Below are 22,283 nucleotides of genomic sequence, written 5' to 3' on the forward strand. Positions count from 1 at the left end.
ATGAGTTTTGATAGTAAACTTTTGATAGAAAATAGATTTAAGTATGTTGTATGAACTTTACCATCTTAATGCAGAGTGGTAAGTATATAATATTATTGAGAAAAACAACCAAACAGAAGCTCCTCAAAACTTAAAAATAACAATGAAAAACTTGTGGTTATGGTTAACAGTCAAATGTAGGATAGATTTTACCGGGACCTTTGCAATTGTATCAAGATTATCAAGAAATTATGATCCATAGGTTGGCTCTTAATGATATTAGATTCGAAATAACTACACAATTTATATTTTTGATCTGAAATTCTTTTCTCTTTCCATATTACCCATTTCCAAAGCGCTGATAGGAACATTTTTTGCCATATGCACTGTTTAAATATTGCAAATTATGACTTATAACACAACAAAGACCGAAAAAAAACTACAAATGGTAATCATAGTGACACGAATCTTAATGGCGAGGTAAAAAAATAGTTTTCAAACGTAAAAGAATAACACTCACAGATACTCTCACACTTACACAATAATCCAAAGGGTATTCTTACTCACACTTGCGAAAACATAACAAAAACAAAGTGAGGCAGTGTGTTGTTTTGTATAAGTAATTATTTGTATTTCAGTATAACCTCTTACACAATGTCAAAGGCCTATATGAAGACCTGTCGAATCAGAACCACGGCACACGCTGGGTGTTTTCAAGTCATGTGTTGGTGTTGGTGTTGGAAGCACACAAGTTGTATTGTGTTTCCTAGCTACAAAACATATTCTGAGTTTACACAAAATACAGATCACAATATTGACAGCTCAACACCTTGTGAGTGACTTTTCAGGACTAATTTCATTTTATGTTTGTGCAATGGTCATGTACACTGTAAAAAAATAAGTGCTAATTTAGCACTTACAGTGCTTGTATAGTGACTGCACTCCGAGTGCTGATTTTCTAGTTCAAATTTAAACTAGAAAACCAGCACGCGCAGTGCAGTCACTATACAAGCACTGTAAGTGCTTAATTAGCACTTCATTTTTTACAGTGTAAGATTTACCTAACTACACCACCCAAAGGTATTATGAACTTGATACCCCCACTGGGAAAAAAAATGCAAGAATGAGCAGGAAATTATCAAGCAATAAAAAAAAGAAACCTGCACTTGATTATTATCATTTTTTTTTAAATTTCAGCCGAATTCTTTAAAATAATTACAGGTACAGATTGATATAGTTCGACGATAATGAAACTGACAGAGAACTAGACTGGATCTAATAAACATGCATGTTTCGTATCAATACTAAAAGCGCAAATTCAGGTAATCAGCCATTCATTCATTCATTCATTCATACCCGTAGTTTACCAATTACACAAATACCCTGGTATAACAATCCATGGGGAAACTGATACAAACAAAAATCATATCAGAAGTATTGTTTAAGCGTTGTAAAAAAAGGGAGATATGGATTCCTTCTTACTTACTCTTAAAAGATGTCACTGCGAACACTCTAGTTTAATAATAGCCTCACAGATTATGAGACTATCTTTCAATGATTGCTTAAATATTATTATTACTTAAACGGAAACAAAGTCTCTTGAATGTCTGGACACAGGTCATGGATTATTTTGCCACGAGTCATGAAAGAATTCGCCAGGGTTCAATTTATACTACTGTTTGCATTTTAAAACGCGATCGAGGATGCATGCTTTTATTGAGCAAACAATTGATGGACAGTGTAGAATGAACAATGGAAAAACACGCCACGGGCAATTTAGACGAGTTAACATTCCGATGAAAACTCCAGAGGAAAGATTCAAATTTTCAAAAGAACTGGTAGAACATCACACCACCAGAAACCGAAATATGAGTCTGTTTATACTCTTTATTGGAAAACGGTTACTCTATAAACTAAATAAAAAAAATGTAACTGAATTTGAATAAAATTAATGAACAAATTCGCAAAAGAAATTTCGTTCCTTCTATGGGGTCGGCTGCACGTATGGGTTTGCTTTACTAAACTGCGCACATATACAGTATTGCACCAGACTCAATATTATACAGTGCAACGCATTTTTTCGAATTTAGTACCATAGAGTGGTAAGTAAACAGTGCAAGACATTTTCATTTTGCTCTGACAAATATTGCTAACGATTGGTGGACCTCTAACTTGATAGATTAGCGAAACACAAAATAACCGCAGTCGGCAGGTAGGACCTCAAAAAGTAGCTTCATTACTCTGCGATATTCATGACGAGAAAGGTTTTGCATATTTAATGAGCTGGGTGCGGGCCAAAACACCTATTTGAATCGGTCATTGCTGCTTTGAATATTTATCAGACTTCTTAATTTTTGTATCATTGTAAAGAAGAAGAATCATTCTTTTAGGTCATTTGTTTAAATTTATTTCAAAATTCTGTGCTGTAGGTGAAACTTTTGATCTGAAACAAGCTCAAAATAATCATTTTCACTTAACAAAAGTTGATATTTTCAGATTTTTAGATCATGATAAAGCTGAAGATCTAAGCTTTAATATGATATAGGTTGTATAAGAAGAGGTGTTGTAAATGGATCAGGATCCACCTATTAATATTTTGCAGCTTGAAATTATGATTACTGCTTTCTGATTGGTCAAAGAGACCATACATCCACCCAAAGTCCAACGGTTTCCACCCTGCGGCCGCTCCAAGATCGCTTTCACCATTATGTGGTAATGTTTTAAAATTACCCGGGCATGTTGTTTTCAAATATTATCCAGCCAATCAGAACTCTGGATTTCAAGTTTCTCAGAAATTTCGTCTTGTATGTTGATGGGAATAGCTGGATCCTGACCCATTTCCAGTGTGCCACATATCAAGATTGGCATTGTAGTGAGAAAGTACAGAGAATGACCTTTACGATAATATTGATATTATTTGGGCTCAAAATAAAAAAGTTTGCACAGTTTGCAAGAGAAAACAGAGGAAGAAAATTTTGTTTTTCAGACATCTTTTCAGGCCTAAAATCCAGTTATTTATCAAAATATTTCATTTAAAATAAATGACTATTATAGAAGAGTAACATTTACTCTTTCCTATGGTGTAATAATGTTGAATTTTACTTGAAGATAAAGTGGTAAAATTCTTTGAGAAAGAAAGTTTCACAATTCACGACATTTTGCAGGGAGGTGAATACAGCCACGAGAGGGTTTGAATAAAGCATGCCTATTGCTCATTAGCACAGGGCCCTGCGCTCTGGTTGACCTCCAAGTGATAGATGATGAAGATAAATTTACATGTGATTTACTTTTGACCAATCATAGAGAAGGATTTTCAGTATGTGGAATATAATGGACACCATCATTACGTAACCGTTGAATACGTTAAATTTGCAGATAAATAAATGGATTTTATATGAACTCTTTTGGCTAAATGAACCCAAAATATTTTGAAATCACCTATGTTTCTTAACTAATTTACTTATACTTTATTACTATGTTTGTTTGCTGATTTTGAGAAAATAACAACCTTTAAAGAACTGAGCCATACCATCGGAGATGCATATTTAAATCATAGAGCTATAGCTCTATGTTTAAATCACTGACTTATGATTTAATGTGGCTAAACTTCGATTACCTAGATTGATTTGCTAACTTCCTTTCTAAAGATTTATCACTTAGTTGCCAAAAAAAATGCAAGATACATTTGGGTAGCACCACCATGTTCTATTCACAGAACCATTGACAGAATCAATGCTATTTCGTTTCAATAATGTCATGAAAACATGAAGAAGGAGTGCAAGTATTTCAGCAATCTTTCACTCATTTATCTGCTACATCCAATGTGCTTCCGAGCCATGACAGTGTCATAATCGAAACATGCCAAAATATGGCAGTTGAGGTCACTTTTGTCTATGACATTCTGAAAACATTGGTATATAGAATCCTGGCCCAGTCAGGTTGTTGATCTGTCCTGTACAGAGGATCAGCTTTTTTAACTTCATATAAAATAGGATGCCGCCAGTTGTCACACAGACGATTTTATATGCACAAAGAATAATGGTGAAGCACACGTCATGTCAGCATTTATGCAGATCATGTTCTACTGGGTCCCTTTCGATTGTATCTCCTGCAAATACCGTCCTCTTTCCTAGTTTAGTCAATTTTGTGCAGCCATATTTTAAAATGTCGTAGAGGAGTTCAATGAACTCGAAGACGGTTAAGACGGATACCCCGATCCATAAACCCACTTGACCTCCAAGTGCACTGATGAGATCATAAACCTGAAAAATAAAATGTGTAATGTTATCAAACATGAAATGGTATTTGACGCGAAAATATATATCTATTCTTATCCATATACTCAGGAGATGTTCCGCTAAAGTGGAGTATAGAATTGAAAGGCATCGTTCTTCGAGCTACACTCTTAAAAAGAATTGGTCACAGGAAATCCAATCTGATGGTGATATGTCTTCGTTCGATGAAGTGGTCAATATCAATCTATATTCTTGTAGATTCTTACCAACAGATTGGTTCATTTTGACCATTTTCGGTCGGTCGGACACATATTCTAAACAACACTTTTTTTTAAGAGTGTACCATCTCTTCTAAGAAAACAAAACATATCGCAAATCATGATTATGTTTTAATCATAAATAAATAAACCTTCGGCAAATTCTCATGCCCAAGTATGTCTTAATCAATTGACTTCCTCTGCAAATTTATCTCTCAATTTTTTTACCCATTTGATTACACACTTTTCATCTTTTTGTATATGTTGCTTGTAGTAATTGTATGCCAACTAGGAAATTATCTTTATCCATGTTGCAACCATAAACCATAACCCAATAATAATGTCCATGTGTTAGATAGACACATATTAGATAAAACGATGGCTCTTGATTGCGATTTGTGGCATCGCCTCATTCTTTTTTATAGGTATGTTTTCTTCGCTAGGAATGTGAGATGACACAAAAGTAGTAAAAAAAAATTCTCTTCCCCCTTTTTTTTACACATTTTTTACATACCCTTTAATTTTGTTCTCTCCCTTTGGTTTTCAATCACTTGAAAAAAAAAATCACAAGGGCGGCTGCCCTTCCCCCATACCACTGTCTGTGTTTATTAAGAAGGCCTATACACTAATCAGAAAAGGGGAATAAGGCGTATCTCACAAGCAGTGTTGTTATGGTAACTGTCGGATATAACAGGGTTTGTCGGATAAAATGTCCGACAAGCCCTGAAACGCTCTATGAAACGATAAAACGCTGAAACGATGAAAAGCCTATGAAATGCTCCTCAGGCCCTATCACTAGTTGTATAATCCATACTCACGGTATATTCTGGCGTCTGGTAGAAATTTTCGTATTCCAAGCTTGAAAAATAGACAATCACTTTGACAACATTGGTACTGTAAATCAAACAGATTGATATTAAAAATTAAGGACTCCATTCATCTCATTTTCATAGAATTCTTAGAAAATCATCGCGTTCTGAAGTGCGATCATCAATTCAAAGATGCAAAAGTACATTTCTATCTGGTTGGTTTTATCATGGACCTATTAAAGATGGACACTCATCGAATAGTTAATGAATCACTAACATGTGACCGTCATTGTGCTCTGAATAACATTCTCTTCATATTTTTTACTTTCATCCTACCGTGTTCCGCCGTCAATTGGGCCATGAGTTGAAAGAACTGCAGTTCGTGATTAGACATTGATATTGTACAAACTGTATATGCGCATGCAGAAGATGATAAATCACTTAAATCCTGGAAAATCGATGTGGAGGTTCTGGTTTACCTTTGGCAATCTTAGTTCCATGTGTTTTATTTGGGAAAAAGTAAGTATATTTTAAGATAGAGGCAATATTGTGATTGATTGCCTATTATTTATAATCCCATTTTCCAATTTTCCTCCTAATATTCCAGAGAGCCATGTCTCATATCCTGTAGAGAGCGCTTAACTCTTGTTATTGAGGTCATTATGTGCGTGCGGAAATGTGCGGATCAAACAGTCAGACGGCAGGTCCCAAGAAAGTGGCTTCTTTCATCCAAGTGATATTCATGACTTGAGATGTTTTGCATATTTAATGAGCTTGATGCGGACCAAAACACCTCTTTTCATTCGGTCATTGCTGCTCTAATTGTGCATCGAATTTCATGATTTTGGTATTATTGTAAAGAAGAAGAATCATTCTTCCAGGTCATGTGTTTAAATTTATTCAAAGATTTTGTAATATAGGTTAAAATTTTGATCTAAAATATGCTACAAAATAATTATTTTCACCTGACAAAAGCTGCCATTTTCACACTTTATTTTTGTTTGAGCCCAAATGATTTTTAAATCATGATAAAGCTGAAAATGTATGCTTTAAAATGGTATAGGTTTTAAAATAAGAATTGGTTTAATCGGGTCAAGATCACACTTTTCATTGGCCAATTACATAAACTAGCTTGAAAACAAGAATACTGCACTCTGATTGGTCAAAGAGACCACACACAGGCAAATTCTAACGGTTCCAGTGCCTGGGTTCATGGGATGGTCACACTTCCCATGTGGTAATCTCCTCAAATTCCCCGCGCCTTTTGTTCTGTGAACCTTATCCAGCCAATCAGAACTCTGGATTTCATGCAAGTACAAAATTTCAGAAATCTCGTCTTGTACCTTGGTGGGAAAAGTGTGAACTTGACCCGATTAAAAGGTGCCACATATCAAAATTGGCATTGTGAGAAAGTACAGAAGTTCAGCTTTATGGTGTTGTTTATATCATTGAGGCTAAAAATAAAAAGTTTTGCACAATTTGCAAAAGAAAACAGAGGAAGAAAATTCAGTTTTGAGGCACATTTTCAGGCCAGAAATTTACTTATTTAACAAAATATTGTATACAAAATAAATAACCAATATAAAAGAGTAACATTTACTCTATCTGATGGTGCAATAATATTTCATTTAAAACAGGTAAATTCTTAGAGAAAGAAAATCTCACGAATCACGAGATTTTGCAAGGAGGAGGATTCAGCCACGAGATGATTTGGATGAATCTGGCCTTTTTGCTCATTAGCATAGGGACCTGTCACCTGCGGTCTGACTGCAAATAATAACATATTTTATATCACAGACTCGTCGGCTTCTTAATTTTGCTGCTTCATATCTAAAGCATGTTGGTTGAAAAGGGTATCAGCCAACAAAACCAAAACCAGGAAAGCTGTGCCTTTGTAAATAATCAGAAACGCCTTGGTAGTCGCCATTGTCCAAACACCTCTATGTTCCTCATTAAAGGGATGGTCCGGGCTGAAATATTTATATTTAAATAAATAGAGTAAAATTCACAGAGCAAAATGCAAAAAAATTCATTAAAATTGGATAACAAATAACGAAGTTATTGAATTTGAAATTTTGTCAATATTTTGTGAAAACAGTTATATGCACATTGTCATGAATATTCATTAGGTGGGCTGATGATGTCACATCCCCACTTTCCCTTTTCTTATGTTATTACATGAAATCATAAATGTTTCATTTTTTCATACATGTGTAAATGATGTGTTTCCATTATGATGAAATAAGTTGTGACAATAAATAACTAATGCACTTAATCAGTTGTCCAACTGTTTTAGTTCTTTGTAGAATTTTTTTGAATACACCTAATTTCATATAATAAAAAAAAAGAACAAGTGGGGATATGACATCATCAGCACAACTAATGAATATTCATAAAGACCTGCCTAGAACTGTTTCACTGGAATAATGCAAATCATTAAAATTCAATAACTTTGTTATTTTTTATCCAATTTTGATCACATTTTCAGCATTTTGCTTTGTGAATTTTACTCTATTTATTGAGATATAGATATCTCCAGCCTGGACCATCCCTTTAAGATGCACATAATCACTAGGCGACGGATCTCGTTCGATCAAAGAAACGATAACGGTGAATGTCCATCTCTAATAGGTCCATGGTTTTAATGAGTATTCCAGTCACATCTTTTATGAACGGGGAGCATGACTTTGAATACATGTTAAACATTACAAAATCGATCGACTGTCTTTGCCCAACATGTAATATAAACATAAATTGCTGCATTAGTGTGTTCTTTTACGCAGAAGAAATATTGTGAGCTTAGGAACGGGGTTGTATCTTCAAAGGTTACTCATGAATCGTTTGGAATAAATTATACAGACTTTATTTAAGTATTAAACTTAAGAAAGTATGTTATTTTTGTCTTTTATCAACTACTAGTATCTCTATGAATCAATGGCGCACATGGAGGGGGGGGGGGGGGCGGTGGCTTGGGGTCATGGGCCCCCAATTTTTCACGACCAAGAAAAGAAAAAGAAATAAAATGAAAGGAAAAATTGTGAAATATGACATTATTTTCTTAGCATTGCGTCAAAATCTATCACAAAGTTAGATCTTGTGTGAAAACCCCCGAAATTTTTAGAAAGTTGGCTCATGACGCCACTGCTTTATGTAATTGAACCATGACTTTTTTATAGTAACAATATCGGTTATTTTGTCACTTTTCTGGTCATGACCAAACAATTGTAATTGTTGATTCATTGCAGTATTGAAGTACCAAAATGTGGAATCGAGGTAATTTCCTCCCAAATTTGAACAACGAAGTTATTTCTTTTCTTCACCATATTCACATTTTTCTTGTTGAACTAGTGATTGTAATGTGTAATTTTCTGTAGTTAAAATATTCTGTAATGTATCGTCGTTGTTTATTGGAATTTTATCGTAGAAATACTGAAAAGAAAGAAATATTATTTTATTATTAATATTATTATTCTTCTTCTTCTTATTATTATTATTATCATTATCATTATCATTATTATCATTATCATATGCTACAGGTTTGATAAGTCGCTAAGGCGAGCACATAATACGCCCGCCGGTAACGCGGAAAATTGAGTTATTGATCAAGCAAGAAAAGTGGAAGGTGGCAACTTCAACTTTGACCTTTTGACCTCAAAATCAATAGGCTTCCTGGGATTCATGTTAGTATCATACACACCAAATTATATGAGCCTAGGTTAAGTTAAACTAAAGTTATCGCGTTTACAAGGACTTCAGAAGGGTAAGATGAAAACATGTCAGTGTGACCTTGACCTTTGACTTTTTGACCTCAAAATCAATAGGCTTCCTGGGATCTATGCTAGTATCATACACACCAAATTATATGAGCCTAGGTTAGGTCAAACTGAAGCTATCGCGTTTACAAGGAAAAATTAACGGACGGACGGACACCGCCTGTCCTAGGACGGGCGTATAAAAAATAGTCTGACAATGATCTATGCAGACATTATTTCGTTATACGATTTTTTATCTAATGCATCATTCCTTTTATCCGTTTTTCATGAAAGCATACATTTGAGTTCCCAACTATCATAACACCATGGAGCTCCATGATAACACCAAATCCTGGAAAGAGTAACTTAGAAATGTATTGACATTCAAGACACTTTCCATTACCATACCCTGTTAGCGATGTTCCTCGCTGTCAAGACAAATCAAATATGCATAATATAATGACATGTGATGTATCAAAGGGAAAACATTGTTGGCAGTGTCAACACAACAATGGAACCGCACCTTCTTGAATAAAATTTATTTCATGATGTAGTCCATAATATATTTTTGCAGCGATAAGAAGGGATTGAGTGAGGGTTTGGGACGGGCAGACACACAGAAACAGAGAGAGAATTTAGAAAGAGATCGATAAAGATTTTTTTCAAGACGGAACACAGAACGAAGGGGAAAGTAAGAAAAAAAGAGAGGAAAAGAAAGAAAGAAATGAATAAAAAAGAAAGAACGAATAAACAAGAATAGAAAAGTGTGTGTGTGTATGTGAGAGAGAGGAATGGAGGGAGGGGTAGAGACGGAAAATAAATAGAGAGAGGGAGAGAATTAAGGAGAAGGGAAGAGTTAAAGATACATGCCTAATGCTTATATCGTTGAAGTATACAATATTTGTTGTGAACTTGGTTGGATCTTTCCAGTCAACTACCATATTTTCTTTCAATATTTAGACTTTTGTCCAATTACGAATATAAACAAAATTATCAATGAGCAAATGCCTAAAAATCTGGGAGAGAGAATTAAGAGGAAATCTTGGTTTCACAATACTCACTCTATAAACTGGGTGTTATTTTCAATCCTGTCTCGTAGATGATCTGAGAGTTGTTTTATCCCTTCCAGTACTGTCGGCTAGTGATTAATCAATAGTATTATCATTATTAAATTTTGATATAGAAATATAAATACAAAAATACAGTTTTATAATAATGAAGAGAAATATTGTTTATAATTTCATAAATGTATGGTGATCCGTGGAAAATGTTGGTGTGATACATTTTATGTCCGTAAAGTGGCGTAATGTTCATTAAAGGTTGTTTCATCATGATGGCAGTTGGAATAAAAATGTCAACTGTTATTGTAAATAACCCTTGATTTGAAGAGCAGGAAGATTAAAGCATAAACAATGTGCACATTTAAAATCATACGCAAAAGTCTGCCACCAGCCCCGGATCCAGGGCCTTCTTCCCCAAAATCATTCACTATAAAAAAAGATAAATGTTAAATCAACAATTACAAGGTAATACCCCCATCTCACTAGATGGTGATTCCACTGCGATCGTCAAAAATCGACAAAGCGTTGTATAACGTAGCTTAATCGTGGCTTGATCTTTTCAATCTTCTCCGTCGTACCTTCATCTTTTCTGAAGCGGCAAGGATCACCACCATCTTCCTGGTCGCCAGGGGCGTAGACAACGGGGGGGATGAGGGGGATGCATCCCCCCCACCTCACAAGGTGGGGGGGATGGCATGTACAATCATCCCCCCCAGGTTTTGGGGAATGATATTTGGTTACTTAATAAGTCATAATGATGATAATAATAGTAATAATAATGATAACAATTATAATATCAATAAGAATAATAATTATGATGATGATAATAATCCTCATCATTATTGTAATTGTGTTTATTGTTATTAGCCGCATTCACATGGTGAAAGCCAATTCAGACGGTAAAAAAAAGAAAATCTTACAAGTATTTTGTGGTTATCTTTTCTGTATTGTTAACTATTTATTTATTTTTGTTTTATTTAAGATGCACTTTGTTTTGTATTCATTTAAAGTATGTTGATTGATGCATGAAGACATAAGTTTGAAATGTTTAAAGAAGTTTGTTTCATGTAAAGCGCAGTGTGAATTTACCCTGTCTTGAAATGCGAGATAAAAGGAACCTATTAGTATTAGCATTATTATTTGTATTAGTATTATTTTTTATTTGTATTATTATTATTATTATTATTATTATTATTATTATTATTATTATTATTACTATTATAAGACTGAGATCAAATAGAAGTAAATAATGCCCTAATTTGAAACGATGCAATGCCGTTATGGTTCCGATTTCTTCACAAACTTACAAAGCAGTATTGTTACTCCATGGATCATAGTGATACTGTTTATGTTTTTTGTATCTGTATGTTAATGAGCCGCCAACCAATATCCATCTATGGATACTATGCCTGTTTCTTTGAGGTAAAAAAAAGCATAGTATGTACGTATTCATTATGCTTTATAATGAACAGACATATTGTTATTTGTTTGTTGTTTATGTGTTCTATTCACAAATGGCCACAGAGGCTGTTTTCATTCATAACCACATACCCATATCAAGACAACAAAGACTATACCTGCGTGTACACAGTTGACATTGGTTTTTTTTTCTGAAGAGGTGTAACAGCAAAATTCACAGAGATAAATAAATACGTAGTGTGGTTCAATATGCAATACTATGTGTCAGTCCATTCTGTATTCGTATGCCACGGTGTGTAGATCTTGTCGATGTATGTCTGTCCATTCAAGGTGTAGTATGTGTGTGGTGCGCGCACCCGTGTGTGTGTGTGTGTGAGGGTGTGTGTGTGTGTGTGTGTGTGTTAGTATGTGTGTGTGTGCGTGCGCGCTTGTGTGTGTTATTTTACCTCATTAAGTATGCATCAGATTGCACGATTTCAAGTTCAAAATTGCAAAAGCTCCCTACCGTGGGAGGGGGGACACCCCCCTCCCACACCCTCCCCCCGCTCGGTCGCTTCGCTCCCTCGCTCGGGCGCTTCGCGCCCTCACAAGCGTTGGCAACCCAGTCATCCCCCCCAGGTGTACGAACCTGTCTACGCCACTGCTGGTCGCCACAAAATTTTGAACATGTTCAAAACTTACGAAGCGAGATCGCGGAGGTGCTAAAGCGCATCACAATCGAGTCATGAGCGTATTACAAACGACATATCCGTAGCTGTAACGGAGCCCCAACGCATAAAGCGTAGTATAAGCGCATATTAAAAGCGGCACCGATCGCCCGTGGTTTTCAGGCCCGTTCCCAAGACAATTCTGGTACGCTGCTTCCGTTTACAAGGCGACTGCCTTGCGCTCGACACGCTTCACACAGCTTCCACCGCGACGCTTTTTTCTTTGGGTGGCATGTGGCACACGTTCTCAGCCCGCTACAGGCATTCGCGTTGCGCTTTTGCTGCGCCGCTGATGACCGGGCAGCGATTGCGCAACGACCGTCCGCACTGCTATAAAACGCCGTGCCGATGGTGGCAGATTATCATATTTGCAGCAGATTACGAGGCGACACCACGACGTTTTCAAACATACCTCCCAGAAAAAGGACCAAAAAAGGGAAAGCTGCCAAAGCTACCCCTCTTAGGCCGGCGGTCGAAGAGGAAGAACAAGGGGTTATATAGGAGGAGGAGGTAGAGGAGGAGGAGGGGGTACAGGAGGAGGATGAAAATCTTACTGCTGAGCCAACTGGAAAGAGAAAAAAAGACGCTCACATGTTTTGATGACGAAATGGGTTACCTCTGCAGAAAAATATAAGTTGACTATATGTTTTAAAACTAGATTGAATTCTAACCACAGTGACAGTAGACAATATCAAATTTGTTAATGATTCGATCACTAATGTATTGATCGGGAAAGGCAATCTTTAGGGAGATTCTGGCATTGTGCCCCCTCCTCCCCCTCCCTTTTTTATGAGTGCTCTCACATCAGTAGACTACTTCTTGTCAGCAAATTTGAAAGGAATTTACCAAATATTTTTGAGTGACAAACTTTTGTGGAAAAAAAAAAACAGAATATCAAAGATTTTTATGCTCTTTTATGAAATTCTGGATGCATCCCTCATATTAACTATTAGGCTCATCGACATCTTTAGAATGAAAATTTAATAAATATTGTATATTATGATAGGTGACAGCCAGGATCGGACCCTGTATCTTTTTGGCCTCCTCCTTCTCCTGTCATCGCATTCAACTTTTAACTGATGTTGTTGTAGAATGCTAAGATGTATAAGTCCAACCAAATTCTGAACATCCATGTTGGTCGGAGGTTGACAGTCGACTGAAAAATGTGTCATGTGCCGCGATTAATATGCCGATTACTTGAAATCGTTTCAAGAGCCCATCATGAACGTAACATAATCGCTCCATTCGTAGCACCACCGCACAGTGGGCCAGAATGAGTTGAAAGTGCGCCAAACTTATATTCCGTGTTAGATTTTTATTTGAACATTTTGGGCGTAGAATCGACTGAACATAATCTAAAGCCGATATGACGTCACGTTGATACCAAATTTTGATTGGCTACTTAAAACCTATTTGTGAAAAGACAAATTACGCTAAACAATGTGTAGTATATACATGTTGTGTTATGTGCTACTTTAAGATTGACTAGAGTGAATGTTGGTTTATGCTTCTCACATGCCTAAAAAGTGTGTATGAGATGCCGAAAATGATTATATTGCATCAAAATGATCATTAATTAGATTAAAAAAAAAAAATTAAAATCTGAAAAATATTAACCGTGCTTTATCAAGCTATGTTGACTTGTGTAAAACGCAGAGTATATAACACCACGAATGTATCATTATGAGGAGGGTTTTGGGCTTAAATTATTCTACAAGTAAGTTTTAACTTTGGAAGAGTTGTGGGTTTAGCCCTTATTTGCGTTAGCAACCTTTATTTTGTTTACATTATGCCCGGAATTCATGTCATTTTCATGGAATGGAAGGGGAATTGTCCTCGCCGTGCAAAAGCGAACGGCAATGTACACCCATACGGTGCGCTACGATGACTGCGCGGTATAAAAGTGACAACTTTTTAACAGGTTTTTGGGGTGTTGTGTCAAGTAAAATCGGCTCTAACATGACAACGGGCAAAAACGGGCAGCTAAATTTGGTATCGACTTAAAGCTTAGACATCGGGAAAAATGATGCTTATATAATTTAGACGGAAATCCACGGAAATCTAAACGTTTCTAATGTAAATGCAAAAAACATGGATTTTTAGCCTATTTCGATGAATAATCATCCTATAAACCTCCTGAAAGGTGTCTTTTATCTACTTTGAACCCTTTCACACGAAAAAAAATATATATCAGGATTATGTGGGAGCCATTTCAGATTCCTACATAAAAAACCTCCTGTGAAATGGCCTGTTTTTCAACTAAGTTATCATATACGCGAAATTTCGCAAAATGTCACATTTAACGATTTGAGGTAGGAAATTAACAACCTTTATGCAAATTCCGGAATAAAATATTTTTCTGAAGTATTCTTCAAAGTGTTGTCTTTCAGCTGGGCATAACAAAAATAAAAAATCTGAAATTGCCCAAAAGGACTTTTGGCGCACTTTTGTTTCGCCTCGGCCCACTGTGCACCGTACCGAGGTCCTAATTAGCGTATGAGACTCGTTGAACGATCGCTTTGATCGCAGAAGCAGCGCATCACATCTGCCTCGAATCGTCGCAAGAAAGTGGCATCGTCGTACTTTCAGCGTATTACCATCGCCTTCAGCGCAGGTCGGTCGCAGAGAAGTTGCAGTGCAATCGTCTCGCATGCTAAAAATAGAATTCGAGGAAGATTCTGCTACGATTTGCGGGATTTACACAGATCGCCATGGTCGCTATGATCGCCTTCCTAGTGAGATGGGGGTATTAGGGGAGTCACAACCATTTCCAAATGTTCTATCCAACCTTGCATAAAGCTGAATCCAATAATTTAAATGTTGGGTTGAACCATTTAGAAGTGGTAAATGCAACATTTAGGAAAGATTGTCATTCCTCCAACCTTTCATAAGTTGATTTCACATTTTTTTTAGAGTGTTGGGCATTCCTGGATGTGGATACATGATATTTCTAGATACATTTGAGAAAGAAGAGACAATATTCTTCCCACATAATGGTTATGAACTAATCATCGATCAGTTTGGTTATCATAATATTAACTAAATAAAAAAATTGCATATAGTTAGAGCCATACTTTACGATAGAAATTTAGCGACGAATTCAAATGTTGGTCTTAATAATCGTGACCACCCTCAAATTAATTAGAAAGTTTAGTTAGACATTGCTTCCACGGCTTCGCTTTGCTATTTGCTTTTAAAGGGCCGTCATCTCATATGGTTTTATTGAACGCGAATGTGGCAAGGTGACCGACGAATTCCATTTCCTGCTTCTATCTGAGCATTGCCAAATGGGCCCTTTTTAAGACCTGTTAACTGAATCATTGATGAGGTAGTCAAGAGGGCTCATCTTCAGTAGATGTCAAGTCATCATTTTTTCTTCACACATTACATATTATGTTGCGTCACAGCGGCGTAATCACGGTAATATTTTAACAAATTTTAGGGTCAGATCGTTAAATAATAAAATTAAAATTCGTTATTTGTACTGGCGCCCCTCCCAAACACCCACTCGGAACGTGAATGTTGCACCTCAAATAATCTGGATTGTCATTTTCTAGTCATTCACAGAAATCACTTCGTCAATTCGAGCATTTCTTTACTGAAGTTACTTATTTAATTTTCTTGAATCTTCTAAAACAGTATGTATATGCTCTTTAAAACTATATTTAAGATACTTCAGAAAAACACCATAGAACCTGACATAGCCGTTAGATTATAAGGAGAAAGGAAGATTTCTCGTTATTGATAAACATAACTATGTACATGAGTTGTCCTCGGGAATTACTGGACAAAGAACGTGAAATCTATACTGTCAAACTACTACTACTACTACTACTACTACTACTACTACTGCTACTACTGCTACTACTACTACTACTACTACTACTACTACTACTACTACTACTACTGCTACTACTACTACTACTACTACTACTACTACTACTACTACTACTACTACTACTTCTACTACTGCTACTACTACTACTACTACTACTACTACTTCTACTACTGCTACCGCCACTACCACTACTACTACTACTACTATTACTACTACTACTACTACTACTACTACTACTACTACTACTACTACTACTACTACTACTACTACTACTACTACTACTATTACTACTACTACTACTACTACTACTGCTGCTGCTATACCCCGGCTGCTTCTATAACTACTACTGGTAATTGATTTTACTACTTATATAACTACTATATCACATCTATCAATGCAATAACCAATTGGCCAACTATATTTTTTCCTGCCTACTTATATTACTACTACTTTTACGTCAATTACATAAACTACTCTGTTACTACTATATTGTGATAATTAAAACAGTATGACTTACCCGATGCTGATCATTCGGCCAGACTGCTTCTGATATTGTTTCCTTGTAGAAACTTTTACTATAAAAAATATTCAAAGGAATATACCAAATATCAGATGACTAAAACATGTATAAAAAGGTATTCAGAAAAGAATAAATTTTTAAGTGGCCTTTTTATACAACTTCTTCAACCAACACATGTCTCAACACATGTCAAATCACTTATCATCATGCATATGATTGGTCTGCTGGTATGTATCAGTGGGCACAACCGCAATTCAACCTCAGGGTATGTCACATTAAAGCAACGCACACCAATCATGAACATCAGTTTCTGGAAAGCACCCAAAACATGAAATATTGATTGGATGTTAAAGCCTAAACATGGACCCTTGCGGATTTGACCTTTTCTTAATGTTGGTTGCTTTTGACAACTTCACTGCTAGCCGTAGATGCTGTCCATGTCAGGGTGCAAGTGGTGTACTGTCTGTATGTTGGCCAGTCCGGCTAATTCCTGAGCCAAGTTGAACTATTATTGGATTACTTTTTAATCGGAATGAGCCAAACCGTTCATTGAGAAGGCGTGCGTGTCAGACTTGTGCATAGTTCTTGGGTCCCGAAACACAAAGTTTATTGATTAATGAATTAATCCTGATTTTCACGATTAATTGGACATTGTAGTTAAAGCAATCAATCGTTGAAATATGTTCTACGATGATTGTTAAACTTTGTGTTACGGGCCCCTGGTCAATTTAACATCTGATACACATATTATAAGGGAAAGTGTTTCGAATTCTTTCTGGGCGAATCAGAGAGAGGGGAAATAACGAAATGTGATTTTCAAGATTGATTGGAGTAACAACCATTTTAGAATTATTTTGAAACATGTATAGCAGTGGCGTAAGGAGCCAACAATAAGGGGGGAGATATGGCGCATCGGGAAAAAAATATTAAAAAAAAGACAGTTGTTATTACAAAAATACAATTTTGTGATAGAATTTGACATAATATTCAAGAAAATAATATCATACTTCATCCTTCTTTTTTTTTTTCTTGGTCGTGATTTTTTTTTTGGGGGGGGGGCACGCCACTGATCTCCCCTCGAATGTCACATTTCAAAACGCCACAACACTAATCATTTTCAACTCTCAGTATAATTATCTATACTGAAAAGAACAACTTAAAGCAGACGTCTCACATGTCTTGAAAAACTTGAGGGAAAGTATTTTGTGTTTGTATGAAATATGGGTCACCACCCCAGATCTATTAGCATCCATGCCGATATCTTCTCTTAAACCTTATCCGTGGAATTCCCTGGAAATGTAGTCAATACTTGTGGTAGGACAGTATGGCGTCACCATGCAGGTGAGAAGTATGTCGGTGATCTATGAAGCATCCTCACCGGGAATTCGAGATGAGAAGTTAATGATGATGTATTATTAATATACAGGTAGGAGTAGCCGGAGGAGTAGGCCTATTGGTGTGAGGTTCAAACACCTCATAATCGTTAAAGCGAGCGTTGACTGGGGACATATAGATGAAAAGCCCAACCGCATCTGTTCCAACACCTTGGCACATGCAGAGCATGCATAAGTGCAAGTGAATTTACAGTTACACCAACGAAACAGACTCCTAACCGACCGACGATACACAATACTATATAAAGGCCTGAGATCCATTTTATCTCAGATCAAATAAAATATTTTATCTCCGTTAAAATCATTGAGATAAAATACCCTTAAAATATCTCCGAATTGGTATTCTGAGAACAATTTTATCTTCATTTTATCTCTGTAAGACACACCTATTTTTGAATCAATATCCAATGAGAAGCGCGCTTTTATAGCTCTGAAATTGCGTCAATCAAATACGCTTGCACTATCCGCTTGCGCGTCTTTACAGAGATTTCTTTTAAAAAATGACAATACTCTCATCTTTTTTTAAAAGTCCATATCGCATCTTTTCAAGCATCATTTCAAAGACGATATTAGTCAACAAAATTCTTAAGAAAAAATTTCTGATTGCCGACGGACACAAAACGTATTCATAACGGATACAGTCTGCAGACAAGCAAAATTTCGGGGTGGCTCCATCCGTTTTCATCCGCTCTAGACAATAAACAAAATGGGCGAGCAATAAAATCACAGTGGACGGATGCTCGATGGATATAGAGTGTATGAAACACGTATACAAAGAGTACACAACGGATACATAACGTTTTCCAACGGATGGCAAGATTCTTTTCCGTTATACATCCTCTCTGCATCCGTAAGTGCAGTGGGACCAAGCCTTAACGAAATCTTTTGTTGAAGTCAACAAAAGATCAAAACAGCTTATTTTGCACCACGTGCATAAAATATATCACAATAGATCGAATCATTATATTGGATCAAACTTTAATCTAGTTACCGAATTACATAACTATAATACAAGAAACAGCCATTTCAACTTTGGCTTACCAGAAAGGGTAGGTAGTACTGGTAACTCCTTTTATTACAATGCTATAAAACATTGGAATTCTCTTCCCAATGATATAAAGGAAATAGGAAACTTTTTGCATTTTAAGAGGAAATTGAAAGAAAATCTTTCACTTGAGAGTCAAAGAGAAGATGCAAATGATATGTTATACGGTTGATTTAGCCTGAATACTGACCACGTTCTTTTCTCTTGTCTACCAGATATTATTATTTATTTCACATATTTGATTGAAGTTTCGATATGTCATTTCTTCTATTCTTTCTATTTCTTTTCTCTCTTCCTTCTATTCTCCTCTTCGTGTTGTTATTGTTGTCGCTGTTTTTGCTGTTGTTCTTCTCCTTATTCTTTTTCTTCCTCGTTCTTTTTCTTCCGTAATTCTCCTTCTCCTCCTCCTCCCCTTTCTTCTTCTTCTATTTCTCCTCCTTCTTCTCCTTCTTTTCTTCTTCTTCGTTATATTCTTGTATATATTATCTCTATATCTTATTTATTGGTAATAGTAAATTCTGATTTTTTTTCTTCATTTTTTAAACATGTAAATAGTATAATTTTACCATTTTATTATCTTAATTCTATATGTTGAGGACCCCACTGGAAATAAGCTTTCGAGCTTCCGTTGGTCATCCTGTGCAAGCCTGTTGTTTTTAATGCTACTGTATATATGTTACGGTGACTTGCCAAATATAATTAATCAATCAATCAATAGTTTGATCGGTCAGGTCTGTTTCGTTGGTATGACTGTCGCGTTTTACTTTATTGTACATGGCCCTTCTAAGGTTCATACACTGCTCAAGACATTTCTTGTTTAACGCCATGAAGATATTCTGAAACAGTCACGCCAATGAATCCGACCTTAAATCGACCGATCTTATGTAATTAGAATAACGTAATAGGTCGATGGGGGGGGGGGGGGGGGCGTTCCATCAACATTTCCTGTATGACAAGCTGACAGCTCTGAAACTTTCCTTGATTTTGATTGGCTGAGAAGTATTGTTACTATGACAACTTATTTGTGGGAAAAACATCCGACAATTCTTTTCACGAAGCACTCCTCTGATGGAGTCGGTTTCACAGGTGTGACTATATATGTGGCATAGTGCTCTGCATACATGTACGATAGTATAGGGCATTTTACAATCACTTCGCAGACGCTTTCTATAACGCAGAGAATCTTTTGTCAAACACCCTTCATAACAAAGCAGCCTTTGTCGAAAATCAGATAATCAAAGCAGCAGTGTCGCCCTGGACAAACGATATATTTGCATTTTTTTTTGTTCGGTCCGAATCTTAAGACGATGTGCTGTCCCGGTCCACCAACTTTCGACAATGACCTCTAATCTGTCCATTGTGATTTGACGGGCGTTTTAAATAGATTCTCAATGTTCCAAAAAAGCGTCTGCAAAGTGGATGCTAAGAAATTGAGAACATGCAGAACATCATTTCACCAGTGACTACGACACGGCCCAGCGACCAGATAACCAATTATTTTAAGATTTATTGATCTCCCGATGATAAACATTCCCGGTTCTCTTATTAGTGTTCTGTTTCATTACGAGATTCGGCCATTTTTTTCTCTTCCGGGTAAGTATCCATACAAATAAACGTATCATACTTCAAAATCTTGCTTTCAGTGACACAATGCATTAAAGGAACTGACTTTATTTCCTTACCGACAAGGCGTCCTGCAATCGCAAATGATTTCTCGGTTGATGTACTGCTCTGTTGCCCTTTTAAAACATTCCTTTTCTAGAAAATAAAGAGAGAGAGAGAGAGACAATGAAAGAAAACCGTGGGGACGAGAATATAGTACACATTATAGAGGGAAAACAGAGGAGATGCGAAGATGGAAAGAAAGAGAAAGGAGAAAGAGAGAAAGAGAGAGGGGGGGGGGGGTGGAGTAGAAGTGGATTAAAATGTGATGCAGTTATTTGCTGAGGATCACTGGCGGTATGAGCCAAAAATTGCGTTGTCCAAGTATGGCGGATGGAACAAAGAATTGACATTTTTAACAAAAAAATCTTATTTTTGGATAGATATTAAGATGATATTCAAAACGTAATATTATATTTCATTCTTTCCCTTTCTTTTTCTCCTTTTCTTTCTTGGCCATGAATCCTATGGTGCCATGGTCCCCCTAAGGGCCCTCGCTCCCAGCACCTACATACCAGGACTGAGGACGTACTTGAGTAGAGATCGATTTTTTTATCTTATGATATCTATTTCATCTTTATTCTATACCGATTGGAGAACTAAAATATGACATATTTATTTATATAAGGGTTCTCATATTCCCTGGTAAGCTTATTATCAGTTGTAGAGAGCAATGTATGCGTACATGTTTGGTTACTTATAAGCAATGACAATAGGGTCGATACCAAGATATTTTGAGAACATGGTACGTACATTTTTATCAATTTAATATATCGCCTCACAGAGCAGTAGGCAAACATTACACTAACCCAACATTAGAATGTATCAGAACAAAGTCCATCTCAACCACAAGGTTATTTGAATATTTGAATAAAGTGAGAAAAATCGAACAAGCATGACACTAAAAATTTCATCAAAATCGGATGTAAAATAAGAAAGTTAAGACACTTTCAAATCTTGCTTAATTTCACAAATTAGTTATACGCACACCATGTGCAAAATGAGGGGACTGATGACGTCACCACTCACTATTTTGGAAGATTATGGAAGATGAAGTATTTTCACATATTCTCCTCATTGTCATGTGAAACAACGATTGATTCCTCCCTATTACCATTCAACGTTTTATGTTTCAATCAAGAGGGTCCTTTTTGTCAAATTTGTGAAAATATAAGTCAAACAATGAAAACACACAAAAAAATTGTGAGTGATCATCATCGACTCTCTCATTCGCATATCACTGAATTGTGGATAATTGTTTTGTGAAAAATAAGCGAAACTTTAAATTCTTTATTTTACATCCCATTTTGATGAATTTTTTTTTTGTTATGCTTCTTGGATTTTCCTCTATTGATGTTAACAGTTGATATTTCTCAAATTGTCTTTAAGAAAAATAAATACCTTGGTTTTGCTGGTCCGGTAAAATATTACAGGCTGGTATTGATTCATTGAATCTATAGCGGGCATCAGCACAACCGCATTCATTTCTAATAAGATTAAAAAGGCAATTCTTTTCGCACGCCTGTAGAGAGAGAAAATAACATGACATGCACATCATCTTAAATTATTATCTGATCTTTTACCTCGGAAAATTCAGATTCATCA

At 36.1% G+C, this 22,283-nt stretch overlaps 1 protein-coding gene across 1 annotated transcript in view; it reads right to left on the bottom strand.

The window, feature by feature from the left end:
• Window positions 1-592: 592 nt before the first annotated feature.
• LOC129262158 (amiloride-sensitive sodium channel subunit gamma-like) overlaps window positions 593-22,283 on the bottom strand; it is a 46,335-nt gene continuing 24,644 nt past the window's right edge. Inside the window, exons 6-11 of the mRNA XM_064100175.1 lie at window positions 22,080-22,200; window positions 20,699-20,774; window positions 16,575-16,632; window positions 10,094-10,170; window positions 5,290-5,365; window positions 593-4,241 (exon numbers count right to left, since the gene is read on the bottom strand). Of these exons, the coding sequence (XP_063956245.1) occupies window positions 4,038-4,241; window positions 5,290-5,365; window positions 10,094-10,170; window positions 16,575-16,632; window positions 20,699-20,774; window positions 22,080-22,200 (612 nt within the window). The 3' untranslated portion in view covers window positions 593-4,037. The remainder of the gene's footprint in view (window positions 4,242-5,289; window positions 5,366-10,093; window positions 10,171-16,574; window positions 16,633-20,698; window positions 20,775-22,079; window positions 22,201-22,283) is intronic.

This window comes from Lytechinus pictus, chromosome 5 (genome assembly GCF_037042905.1).
Source record: "Lytechinus pictus isolate F3 Inbred chromosome 5, Lp3.0, whole genome shotgun sequence".
Lineage (NCBI taxonomy): Eukaryota > Metazoa > Echinodermata > Echinoidea > Temnopleuroida > Toxopneustidae > Lytechinus > Lytechinus pictus.